The 13,263-nt window shown below is 39.2% G+C and overlaps 1 protein-coding gene across 1 annotated transcript; it reads right to left on the bottom strand.

Annotated features, from left to right (window-relative positions):
• Window positions 1-201: 201 nt before the first annotated feature.
• LOC135630744 (probable polygalacturonase) lies at window positions 202-2,922 on the bottom strand. Its single transcript, XM_065137908.1, has 5 exons — window positions 2,821-2,922; window positions 1,631-1,751; window positions 1,166-1,340; window positions 995-1,065; window positions 202-905 (listed from the first exon to the last, which is right to left on the bottom strand). The coding sequence occupies exons 1-5, from the start codon at window positions 2,920-2,922 to the stop codon at window positions 202-204; spliced, it is 1,173 nt and encodes a 390-aa protein (XP_064993980.1).
• Between the last annotated feature and the right edge of the window lie 10,341 nt (window positions 2,923-13,263).

The raw sequence follows: 13,263 nt of genomic DNA, 5'->3' as shown, positions 1-13,263 counted from the left end.
AGTATTCAAATAAATAACATGTCTTATTTTTTCAATAATCCATATTTATAGCAATGAAATATTATTGGATATTTCATCTGCCTTTGGATATTATATGATCAATTACATCTGCCTTTGTTCAAGGCAAACATTTTAATCTGCCAAGCTTCAGGACATCATAGGTTATGCCATTAAACCATGAGTTGTAGAAAGCATCTCAACTCATGGTTTGGCTCTCTGATAAGCACACTCCTCTAGCCCAACACCATTCACAGGTAGATCATCTTCAGGGAAGGGGCAATGCGTTATACGATCTGGATATTTCGGAATCTGCGCACAGGGAGTGGGCGTCACGTGACTCGATACGCCCTCGACGTCGGTGCAGTTCCAAATCGGCTTCTTCGACTTCACCACCTCCGCCGTCACATTGTAGATGCATATTCCGGTGAAGGGCGCGCCGGGAATCCCCTCCAGCTTCGCGGCCATGGTCACGTTCTCGGCCACCACGTTGCTGTAACTGATATTCTGCACCACCGGAATGGCTTTCGGATCAAATTTGTCGTCCGGGTGCTGCCCGTAGGTGCCCGTCATCCAGAAGACCCACTTCATTGTATGCAGATTCATTCTTCTCACGAATATGTCCTTCACGTAAGCTCCCCTTCCGATGGTCGTCTTGATCCTGACGCCGGATTCGGAGTGGATGGCCGTGATGTCTTCGGCCCGGACATCTTGGATTCCTCCCGACATCTCGCTTCCCAGGGCGATGACAGCGCTCGTGGGGGAGATGCAGGTGAGCCGTCTGATCACTATGTGTTTGCTTGACATGTTGAATGCAATCCCGTACTCATCCCAACCGCTTTTAATGGCGATGCAGTCATCGCCTGAGACTATGTAGCAGTCCTCAATGCGGACATTGGAGGATGAGTCTGCGAAGAAGAGAGAAACCACCAAAAAGAATCAATCGAAACAGCAACATAGAATCTACAACCCAAGTAAATGTAGGTACGATATCCACCTGGATCGATCCCATCAGTGTTGGGAGAGTTGACCGGTGCAAGAATTGTGATGCCTGAGACGATTACGTGGCTGCACAGTGCATTCATTCACGTTAACATCAGATTGTAACAATAGAATGGAAAGCAAAAGAAGCCTTCAAGTGTTCTGAAAGTAGATTATTAATATAAACCTGCTGTACACTGGATGGACATTCCACGATGGAGAGTTAACCAATGTAATGTTGGAAATCAGCACTTGTTTGCAGTACATCAATTCAATGAGGTATCCACGAGTGTAATTGAGTTCTTTGTTACGGAACATTTTCCACCAGGTTTCACCTTGTCCATCGATAGTTCCATTATTCCCTAAAAATAACAATAAAACTTGTTAGCATCAGGACGTGGTATGTTGCAATCAAATTATATTCTGTTCCCCATCTATGATGCAAACAAGTTAGATGATGATATATATGTGTCTTCTTGTCAATCAAAGCACGCCAAAACATCATAAACTGAATTAAATGTTATAGTTTTTGATTAAAAATAATTTTTTTTATCTAAATTTTAGGGGATCATGGAATGACAACACGACACAGGCTTTATGAAATTAGAATTAATGTGATAGAAGTACTGGAAATATGCAACGTATATGCTACCTGTTATGACCACATCGGTTAGGTTATATCCCATGATGAGATTACTGTATCTACCCCCAACCGCATCTCTTCCTCTACCATAGGAGGGCAAAGGGTCAATGATCGGCCACTCGTTGATATCCTGCATAAGCATATCACCAATTATCTTAGTTGATGCAGATTGAACAAAAGAACATAGTATTAAAGCTTCTATTAGCTACCAATAAACAAAAAAAAAAAAGAGTATCCATGCAATTCATAAGCAATGCTGTCCAAGTTGCAGTGTGAGAAGCCATAAAATGGGATTGCAGAATAGAAATTTATGTTATATAAGCTGCAGTTGAAATCTAACTTGTTCTCCCAAGTTTGTAGCATTAATAGAGTTTTGCTGTCTTCAGGAAACCCAATTAGCTACACAGATCTACAAGGTTTAGTCAAAAAGAAAACACTGAGAGATTGGATGACAGTACTCTTTCCTACAAAATATCAAAGAGAGAGTTTGTGTTTTGAGAGCAGTTTTGTGTTAGAAAGTCATCCACCTAACTTTTAGACTGATGGTGGAGCCTAAAATTAATGTAAGGGTAAGGTCCACACTGCATTCCATTCTTATGTTGGTTTCCTCGCATCCTTTCCTACCTTAAAGTTCTTACACTCGGAAAGAATGTCATTCTCAATTAAAACTTATTAATTTTGGAGTGTTATCTTCAAGATCTTCAAATTTGAAAGGAAATTTTTTATTTTGAGACATCAAAGTAGAGATACTAAATAGTCAAAAATCTACCATACAAATTGCAAATATTTCATAAATTAATATTATCAAGAAAAATTTAGATTTGTAGTGGCTTAGTTCACTTCTTTTCCCTCATCAGTCCAAAGCGGTGACTATGCACGTCGGATTAGACTTGTGAATTCTCCTTGGAGATGAGATGAAGGAAACGTTAGAATAGTATACACTCGCTATGTAACGTTCTGGTGGGGCTCACTAGTGATGAATCTATTCTTCATCGTCACCGTTCATCTGGCGAGAGCTGTCAGATGAACGGACACGATGGGAAGGGCTACTAGCCATAATCACCACCGAGGATGAAGGCAACGTGGATAATAGAGGCGATGGTAATGGCAAACATGCCGTGAACGATTATGAACATGCACTCTACATCGAAATAGATGGAGGAGAAGGTGGGGGAAGGGGGCGGAGGAGGGAGGCGGACCTGAGTGGCGAGGATGACGGCGTCGTGGTCGAGGAAGAGGGTGAAGTGGTCGGCAAGGTTGAAGGGCCCGGTGAGCCACCGACCGGCCGGCACCACTAGCATCGCGCCGCCGTCGTACGCCACCTTACTGAGGTTGGCCACGGCCGCCGCAAAGGCCGCCGTGTTGGAGGTCACCCCGTCGCCCACCCCGCCGAAGTCCGTTAGGCTGGCCACGTGGGCCCGGCATCCTCCTGCCCCCGCCGCCGCGTAGTGGAAGGCTTCTAGCTCCGCTGCACCACCTGCCCGCCGGTGGTGGCGATGGCCCTCAGCGATCCCTATGAACGCTGCTGTTACCACCGTCCACAGCACTAAAATCATCAACACCTGCACGTAACCAAGAAAAGTTGGAGTTTGAAGGATTAAAGCTTTGAGATAGGATTACTGGGAAAAAGAAAAGAAAAGGAGAAGAGGTGTTACACGGAATATTGGCTGCGAGTGCTCCATTGTCAGAGAGATGTGTCGGAAACAGAATGCTTCCACGGCTCGGCTCTTGTTCTATATATATATATATATAGAGAGAGAGAGAGAGAGAGAGGAAGGCTAATTATAAATTATGTTACGTAATTAGTTAATTTCAGTATGTTGATTCGAGCTAATTATAGATTATTTATACTGCAAACTAGAGTATTCATAACTTTAGATAGTTATATTATCCTTGGTTGAAAATAACATGTTTGTTGAGACAGTATGGTCTGGTCTCTCCTTTAAAATGTGATTTGTCCTACTCCAATGATATATTTTAGTTGACATATTATTGAACAACACATAAGTCTTTTGTTACCACAATAATAAAATCGTAAAGTCTTAACCATTTGTACTTGACAAAAGCTATCATAAATTAATCTGCCTCTCTGCTCTAATAAACTTAAATGGATTGATTATCATCATATTAAGATTAATTTATTTCAAGTTGGCCCTTATAGGCTTGTATGCTACTTTCTTAATCATGACACTAGACCTATTTGTTATCATTATGATATTTTCAGCCCTATTTGTTATCATTATAATGTTTTGGCTTAACCCTTTGGCATATTTTTTTTTCTGAAATTATTGTTATTCTAACAATACGTTGAACCATATCATGGGAATTTCTTTTTTAATTGATTCTTACATTATCTGATATAGTAGCCTTGTAACTAGTATCACATCCAACGAGGGTAAATTGCAAGATTATACCTTTTTAATACTTATTTTTTTTTATTGAACTTCTGAATCTAAGTCGTCGTATGAAAAAAAATATATAAAGAGTGAAAAAAGAGAATAGTTCTCTTTTTAGATTGATATATAGTCGGTTTTAGATTCGAAGATGGTGTCCCTATAGATTTCATAAAGTTCTTTCCAGGTGACATCGAAAGATATGCATTGTAGTTCCGATATATTATTATTTAATTTTAATTCTGAATTAATTTTTTTTCATATTATATATAACATATTACAGATTTTATGTTTACAATTGATATCAGAACCCAAGTTCTTGAGATTAAATACCTTAGATATTTTATTTTCTAATTTATGATGCATAAATTATTCATGTATATTATCAATTTAAATTCTTATCTAAATGTGAAAAAAAAAATTTCATTGGTGCTCACATCATCTGATACAGTAGCCTTGTATAATATAGCGTCTATCCATAACTCACAGGTCTTACATCAGATTGCACCCTTTTAACACTTTCATTTTTTGTTGGACTTCTATAATGTTTTATGTAGGATATATTTTAATGGCGAGACTGCCTTGCATGTTGATCCTTTTACTTAGCTTGTGATTAGATTGGATCACCCAAGTTCTTGCTCCATGATAGGCATTTTTTCTTCTTTCTTTGTGGCAATATCACTTTCGTTGAGAAGTTATGACATGGTTCATTTTTATGTTTTAGTTTAAATTTATTTTTCTTTCTTACCTGGCTTTCTTGACTAACATTATTTGCCCCACTTCTTATACCATGACATTATAGTTTATACCATTAAGGCATGAACTATAATGTGATGATATAATGATTAGTGGCAATTGCTAGTCATATTATGAGCCATTTGTAGAAGTGGTATATAATTAAGTTTTGTACATGATATAACAAATGATTTCATGAGAAATAAATGATTCAATGATATGATTAAATAATAGTATTAGTATAGTATGATTTGAGAGGAAGTAGTAGGATCCACTAGAACACTGCAGTAGAGGTATGTTGAATCAAGAGTAGACATAAATATTTTTATAATAGTCTTTTATTCTATCCTCGCTTACGAAAGGTCAAGCCAATACCATAGCTATTGCAATGCAAAGGGCTTTACTTGAGAATTAGAAGGAACATGTATCCCATGTGCAAACTCTGAAAAAGTATTTGCATGAATATTCTACGATAATAAGTATTGAAAAATTGATACATAAAATTTTACTAAATTTGAAAGAAATTGTATTGAGAAGTAATATATACAGAGTTAGAGATGCATCCATTTGCATAAAGGGCCCTAAATATATAACTGCTCCAGATATCATCTCACCACCTTATGTGGATATAGTTGACACAACACAACATATAACTAACCTGACAGAATCAATTGATTTATATATTAGATTATACATTAGGGGAGATTGTGAATAACTCTCAAGATAGAAGTTATCTTAAAGATGATATATCTATGCCTATTCGAAATGCAAATCATAGTATTTATTCTTATGGGAATGGGAATAAAAAACAAGAGATGTAGATAAATGGAAGTTTAACTTCTATGGAAGCACTTCTCGTGATTTAATTGATTTATTTTATTCATTTCCTACGTTCAAATAAAGAGGATGTTAATTTCAAATAAAATAAAAATAAGTTTACTCTACCCATTTTTACCTTCCAAGATAGATTAACTAATCTAAAAAAATAAAAAAAATTATATTGACATGTATTTTTATTGACCAATTAGAATTACATTCTAAGACCAATAATTGTCTCAAAAGATCCAATATACACATATTATTGGACCATTTGAATAAGAGTCAAGAAGATCTTATGAGAACCTTAGTTTCTAAGGCTTTTCGTGTTTTCAACAAGAGAACCTTAGTTATAGAAGAGACTATTCATATAGTTTTTAATGAAATTTTTGATTTAAAGAAAAATAATTTTGATGATGATTTTGGTTTTGATAATTTGGATTTAAATGAACCCCCCCTAAAAATGGCAACTTGGAGGCATCTTCTTCCGAAATTTCCTTACCCAAGGAATGGAAGTATATAGATGCTCATCCAAAGGAGCTAATTATAAGAGATACATTAAAAGGGGTTCAAACTCGTTCTTCTTTCAAGAATTTTTGTGCTAACGCCGCCTTCCTTTCTCAAATCGAACCTAATTGCATTGACGAGGCCTTAAAAGATGATTTTTGGATCATAGCAATGCAAGAGGAATTGAACCAATTTGAGAGGAATGAGGTATGAAAACTTGTTCCTAGACCTAGTGACCATTTAGTCATTGGTACTAAATGGGTCTTTAGAAACAAGCAAGATGAATGCGGTATCGTGGTTAGAAACAAGGCTAGATTAGTGGCCAAAGGTTTCAACCAAGAAGAAGGTATCGACTACGAAGAAACCTTCGCTCTTGTGGCAAGATTAGAAGCCATTAGGATGCTCCTTGTCTATGCTAGTAGTAATAATTTTAAAGTATTTCAAATGGATGTCAAAAGTGCCTTCTTGAATGGTTTTATTTCCGAAGAAGTATATGTTGAACAACCTCCCGGATTTGAAAACTCTCGTCTTCCTAATCATGTATTCAAATTGACTAAGGCTCTCTATGGCTTGAAACAAGCTCCTAGAGCTTGGTATGAAAGGCTTAGTTCCTTTCTTATTTTAAATAATTTTACCAAAGGCAAGGTTGATACTACATTATTTATCAAACACTTTGAAAATAATTTTCTTATTGTATAAATTTATGTTGACGATATTATTTTTGGTTCTTCGGATGAATCGCTATGTGAATCATTTGCCAAATGTATGAGTCATGAATTTGAAATGAGTTTAATGGGTGAATTAACCTTCTTTCTAGGATTACAAATCAAACAACTTAGTGATAGTATATTTCTTAACCAATCTAAATATACATTAGAATTGTTAAAATGATTTAACATGAATAATTCAAAAGCGATAAACACCCCTATAAGTACTTCGACTAAATTAGATATGGATGAAAATAGTGAAAATTTCGATAAAAAAATATATAGGGGACTGATAGGTAATCTACTCTACCTCACCGCGACTAGACCGGATATCATGTTTAGTGTAGGACTTTACGCTAGATTTCAATCCAATCATAAATTATCTCATCTTAAGTGTGTTAAAAAAATATTTAGATATCTTAAAGGAACTCCAAATTTAGGATTGTGGTATCCAAAATCTGATAAATTCGATTTAATAGCTTATGCAGATGCCGATTTTGGCAGATGCAGGATAGATAGAAAAAGTACATCTGAAACATGCCAATTCTTAGGACATGCACTTGTTTCTTGGACTTCCAAGAAACAAAATTCAGTTGTACTATCTACGACGGAAGTTGAATACATTGCTGCAAATGCATGCTGTGCACAAGTTGTTTAGATGAAAAATACATTAGAAGACTATGGAATTCACTTGAAAAACATTCCCATAAAATGTGATAATACAAGTGTCATATGTCTTACCAAAAATCAAATTCAGCACTCTAGAACTAAGCATATCGATATTAGGCATCATTTCATATGCGATCATGTCCTTAACAATAATGTCGTTCTAGAATTTATTGACACAAAGCATCAATTAGCAGACATTTTTATAAAAGTCTTAAATGAAGACCAATTTGAATTCATTAGAAGGGAACTAGGCATGTTAAATTGTCCCTGAAAATAAGCTTGTTTGAATGTATTTTTCAAAAAATATCTCATCCTTGTTCCGTTCTTTTGTGGAGTTGTTTTCATCTTTCTCTTTTGATTCTAAATGATATATTAAAGTATAACCCAACATCTCAACCTATCTCGAGTCGAACACCTCTGAAAAACAAAAGGGGGGAAGAAAGAATTTTTTCTTCTCTTCCGCGGCAAGCCAGTGGTGGCACCGCTAGAATCAACGGTAGCACCGCCTGAGCACTCAGGCACTAGGCGGTGGCACTGCTCTTTTTGGCGGTGGCACTGCCCGAGAGCCCCTTTATAAGCCGAGGGGTTAGGGCCGGCGGTGACACCACCCCCAACCCGTGAGAAACAGCCTCAAGCTCTCCCACAACCTCTCTAAACCTTCATTCCAACATTTAAAAGCCTTGGAGAGGAATTCTTGTTGGTCCAAGCTCTCCATCTTCCAAGAGATTCTCAATAAGGTAAAATATGAAATCTTTTCTTTATTTTACCTACTCTTTACAGTTTCATCTATCTTGTCTGGATAATGGCTCCTAAGAGATCAAAAGGGAAAAGGGTTGAAGGAGATTTATATTACCAAGACCTTTTTAGATCCAAAGAAGTAGCTCTTAGGTTTCCAAACTTCGAAACAAGAGGTATCCGATTTGAGCAAATATACCTTGCTAAACTTAGAACAAATATACCTTGCAAAACTTCCCAGTAGTGGATAGAGTAGTCCAAGTCGTCTAATTGAAGCTGCAAGGAAAGGAGAAGAAAGTATGGTTTGTTTCAGTTGACAGATCTGGCTCAGAAGAAAGAGAAGTTTCAAGATCTGTTAAATAAAGTTCAATAGATGCTTACTGCTCATCCCAGTCATTCCTGCTTCGATCTCCAAAAGGATGCTTCGCTGCCTCTTCCCAGCTCTCCCTGTCATCTGGACATCCCATAAATTCTCTAATAGCGTTTTCTCCATAAATCCTCTAACAGGGCTCTCCAGAGTTCCTCCCGCAACCTTCAACCTAATCCCCCTATTTAGAGTAAACTCTTCCTATTGAGCTTTGCTGGTAAAATAGGTTTTTCAATAGGAACCTCCCGCGTAGCCACTTTCCTGGCTTCCAATAATTAGAGTTTTCCAAGATGATGCTCATAGCCATGGATTTTGGAAAGTTATCTATATGAGCTTGCACCGGCCACGTAGCAAAGACAACCTTCAACCTATTTAGTTTCCTTCGAAGGAAGCTCCTCTCAAAGGGTAATTCACATGATGAGCTTGGATTTAGTTGTAGCTCGGGCTGTTGCTTTTCGATACATCCTAAAGTTATGGGTCAGTAAGTGTTATTGAAGAGGAACAAACTTTCCCACGCGATTTGTTGCTCCTCTGATTCTATAAGCCCGAGCCCTAGTTTCTCCCCCAGTGGCACGTATGCGAATTCAAAAGCGGTTAGGGTATCGGTTGTGTTTGTTGAATGAACTGCCTCGGCTGCATATATGCCAAAAGCCCCCATTCCTCTGTTCCTGGTTCGCCCTCTTTCTTATGTTATGTCGGACTAGGATTTTAGCGATTGATCCCTTTTTTGTGGTTATCAAAGCTCTATCGTCTTACTGGATTAATGAATGGAGGTTTTCTTGCTTGATTTAGCGCTCAAGCCTATTTTCCTCACAATTGACGAATAATACAATCTGTGCTAACTCCTCGTTATACATGATTTTCACGCGTTCAGCAGCATCATGCCAATACTAACCTTTCTGCTGTAGCCTCCTTAGTATGCACCCGTATAATGTGGCTATTACTCTTTCCTCTTGCAGCTCCGCAACTTTGGAAGTCAACTTGAACCTAACTAAGAAATCTTTAGTGGAAGCTTTCATGAGCAGAGCAGCTAAACATCTATTTGGTAAATCAGTGATTACAATAATCGGTACATTCCTTTTTTTGTGGAAGGGAGCTTGGGACTTTATAGAAAGTCTGAAACTATTACCCCCAAGTATTTGGAGTAGCGCTACCGGTTTTACAGCCATGAGATTTAGGTTGGTTTTGGTGTCTTATCGCGGGTCCTCTTCCAAGTAGAAATCATCGAAAACCCATAGATCGGAGTAGTCGTGTGCTCCACTAGAATCTTGAAATCCAGAACAACTAGGTGAATAAATGTAAAGTACCCGGCTAAGCATTTGGCACAAGAGTGTCTTTTGCGTAGCATACCATAGAGCAGTAGCAGCTTGGTCATGGGTGGTCTTTCAAAGAGAAGATTCGTTGCTATCCAATCGAGTAGCAGGTATCTTTCACCCAGATCCTCGAATTTCTACTAACTCGGGTAGTTCTTCTGCTTCAAGTACGTTTCAAACCTTGCTTGCTGGCTATTTTCCTTTTTCAAACCTTGCTTGCTGGCTATTTTCCTTCATTAGTATTTCCCGAGTTTCCTCGAAAATGGTTTATAGAGCATGGATGTTATTTACTAGGTTCTCCCGCTGTTCAGGATCATCAGAAACCTGTTACCACTCATCCATTTCCTTCCACTTTGGAACTATTGTAATTAATGGGTTATTGTGCTGTAATTAATGGGTTATTGTGGATTTGGATGTGTTTCCTGCGCCTTAGCCATCTCTTTTATTCTGCTTGGCCTCAACTATGTGTAGCTCCACCGCATTAGCCAGACCTTGTACGGGCTTTTCCCTTGAGTGGACGAGCCTTCTTCATTCACAGAGAAACCTGCTCTTTGCTTATTGGGCTTCAATCTCCATCCTAGTGTCTTTGCCTCCTCCACTGATATCAAGTTTTGGGTAGGACCCCAGTTTACGATGGCCCGAGTCTTCTTCCCATGGATTCCCACTTCAACCCTTTTATCACCGACTTGGACTTATCTTTTGCCATGGCATTGATCCGCTTTCAATATCCAAATAGCACTCCTCATCTGGCTCCTATATTTTGTTCCTTATAAGAAAATAGGTAACGAGTTCGCTCAATCCCATGTATAGATGATCGAAAACCAAGTTGCTAACTCTCGCCATCAGCCAATCGAGCCGCAAGAATGTCAAAAGAGAAAAGTCTCTTCTTCGAGTGATTGCAGAACACGATCCGCGATAAGAAGCACATCCATCAGAAAGAAAGGTGCTGAAAGCCTTTGCAAGACTAGCCACTCTTATAGAAAGGAAATCTTATAGAAAGGAAAGGAGAAACTGTTCAAAACTAACTGCTCTAGCATCTTTCTATCCATGCGACATCTCTTGCTTTCTGGGAGGGTAGCGCAGGCCAAATACGGAAGCCCTAAGAGCTGCGATAGCCACTCGAAGCTAGAAAGAAAAGCTGCCAACGGAAAGAGGGCGTGGCTGTAAGTCTGTTCAACCATTCACTCTGTACTTGAACCTCCCCTCTAACTCGATCGGAAGGAGGGGGAAGATCTTACTCGACGTCTATCATTTCGATCGGATAGCTATCTCACTGCCATTCTCGCTTCTTCTGTGCTTTGTCGGCCTTTTAGTGTGCCCCTCTTCGTTTTCTTGGTTCGCTCTCTCGGGTCAGTAGGGGCGGCGGTGTAAGGAAAAACAAACCCCTCTCGGCGAAGGGGATGGACGGATGAAAAGGCTGGTGCGTACGTTTACATAGCTTTTTGTACCACGACCCGACGGGTTCAAGAGAGAGATCGACCAGAAAGGATGACTGCTGCTTTCATGCTGTTCTATTCCTTTTTGTCTTTTCTTGTTTGTCGTGAAGAAACTATTTCATGGACGTTAAATAGAGATTGATAGCAAAGAGAGTTGGAGTCGCGAAGAAACTATTTCATGGACGTTAAATAGAGATTGATAGCAAAGAGAGTTAGAACGCGGTCTCGTAGGGTGGGTTTCCTCTTATCCGCCTTATTCGAGGCATGCCAAGAAGGTATCGAGCCACTCGCTTAGAGTTCGGTGCTAGGATCTACCCCCTTACTTAAGGCTAGTTCAGCTATAGAGAAGAAAGCGACCAAAAGCATCGTAATAGACGCAAGAGCAAGCTGCACCCACCAGGTAATACTAGTACTTAAGAATCGGCTCTGAAGCTTGGCCCACCTTCTGCTTCGTTGGTTGTTAAGAGAGAGCCCCTCCCTGTAAAGCATTAGGGGGTTTGGTTTCATAGGGGCGGGTCTGTGTGTGGGGGCGAGTATAGGACACCGATAAAGAGGCCCCGCTCTCTTGGGCTTCCTTAGCAAACCGATACAGGGAGCAAAGGCAATAGGTGGATGTTCGCCTCGCTTCTGAACTCAGTGACTTATATATCTATTTCTTATTGAAGAAGCTTGTTCGATAGGAGCAAGCGGAATAAGCGAGTTTAGTATACGACCCGAGTTCTCAGACAGTAATAGCCTTTTTCTTCTTTCGCCTGGAGCCGGGTATGAACTAAAGGGATCGATCCCAATAGCCTGAGTTCTTTACCTTTTTCCTTCTATTCCTTATTATCAAGGAAATAGCACCACAGTGAAAGCAGAAGACGAAGAATACTCTCGGCTGGCACTTGGGATCTTTCTTAAATGAAATAAATTACCTTACGGGTAAGGAAGGGTATTTACTACTCTATGGCAATTTAGCTTATTCCTTCTAACCCGACAACATAGGATATGCCGCCAGCGGCAAGAGCTTTTATTATGAAACGGAAACCTTTTCTTTTCTGGGGAACTACGAAAGAATGGAATCCGGGGGTGCCCAAACCTTTTGGCTTAGTTCATACTTATTGCTTCATTTAACAAGAGAGAAGACCTACTCTATTTCCTTGCTCGATGCGAGGAGAGAAAAAAGCATTTCTAGAGTCAATAAGAATTTCCATTAATTTCAAGGGAGCTGCAAGAGAGGAGAGAGTTGGGACAAAGAATAGGAATAGAATTCATTCCTACATTAGCATTTGAGTCCGGTGGGATTGATGGACAGAAGGAAGTGAGATAGCTTTTCGGATGAGCATACATTATTGTAGCATTGATACCGAGAAGGAGCTCTGCTCTTTGATAGATGTAAAAGAATAAGAAGTTTTGAAAGGTCACTTGATCTAGATGCGGAGTATCGTTTGCACAGAGAACCTTTTTTATTCCTTTTCATTTCAATAAATAAGAAGAGGTGGTCTTTCAATAAATAAGAGGAGGTGGTCTTTCAATAAATAAGAGGAGGTGGTCTTTCAATAAATAAGAGGTGGTGGTCAAGACCTTAGGAAGCTCTTAGCATCTAGTTTCGGTCTTGCTAACAGGCGAAAAAAGGATGTTGGCCTTCCCATTGGAAGTAGGGAAAGGGGACCCCACTGAGAATCCACCAGAGAATCCACCCGGCCAAAAATGCCAGTATCCATTTAGCATATATATCCATTTGGATCTTATTCCAGTTTCAGGAAACAATCCAGCTAGTAAGGAAGCAATAAGTAATAGAAGTAAGGAAAAGAAAGTCAAAAGAAAGTCATAAATACGGCCAAGCAGGCTAGTATACAAGCAACGTCCTGTTTTTCGAGTTATTACGAGTCCTGTTTTTGGGATCTTCAGCAGTTAAGTATCTAAGTGTTGTGGTTTAGTCTTCAGCAGCAAGCGCACCTGTCCTGTCCGGAAGTCTCTTTTCT

The sequence above is a fragment of the Musa acuminata genome, chromosome BXJ3-2 (genome assembly GCF_036884655.1).
Source record: "Musa acuminata AAA Group cultivar baxijiao chromosome BXJ3-2, Cavendish_Baxijiao_AAA, whole genome shotgun sequence".
Taxonomy (NCBI): Eukaryota; Viridiplantae; Streptophyta; class Magnoliopsida; order Zingiberales; family Musaceae; genus Musa; species Musa acuminata.
Note: the sequence above shows the minus strand (reverse complement) of the source record. Positions and strands in the feature narration are given on the sequence as shown.

Excerpts from the sequence above, each read along its gene's own strand:
- LOC135630744 (XM_065137908.1), bottom strand. The coding sequence starts at position 2,922 with ATGCTAGTGGTGCCGGCCGGTCGGTGGCTCACCGGGCCCTTCAACCTT. Across the intron at positions 1,341-1,630 it reads AACCGATGTGGTCATAACAG|GGAATAATGGAACTATCGAT; the intron begins GTAGCATATACG and ends TGTTATTTTTAG. Across the intron at positions 906-994 it reads CACTGATGGGATCGATCCAG|ACTCATCCTCCAATGTCCGC; the intron begins GTGGATATCGTA and ends TCTTCTTCGCAG.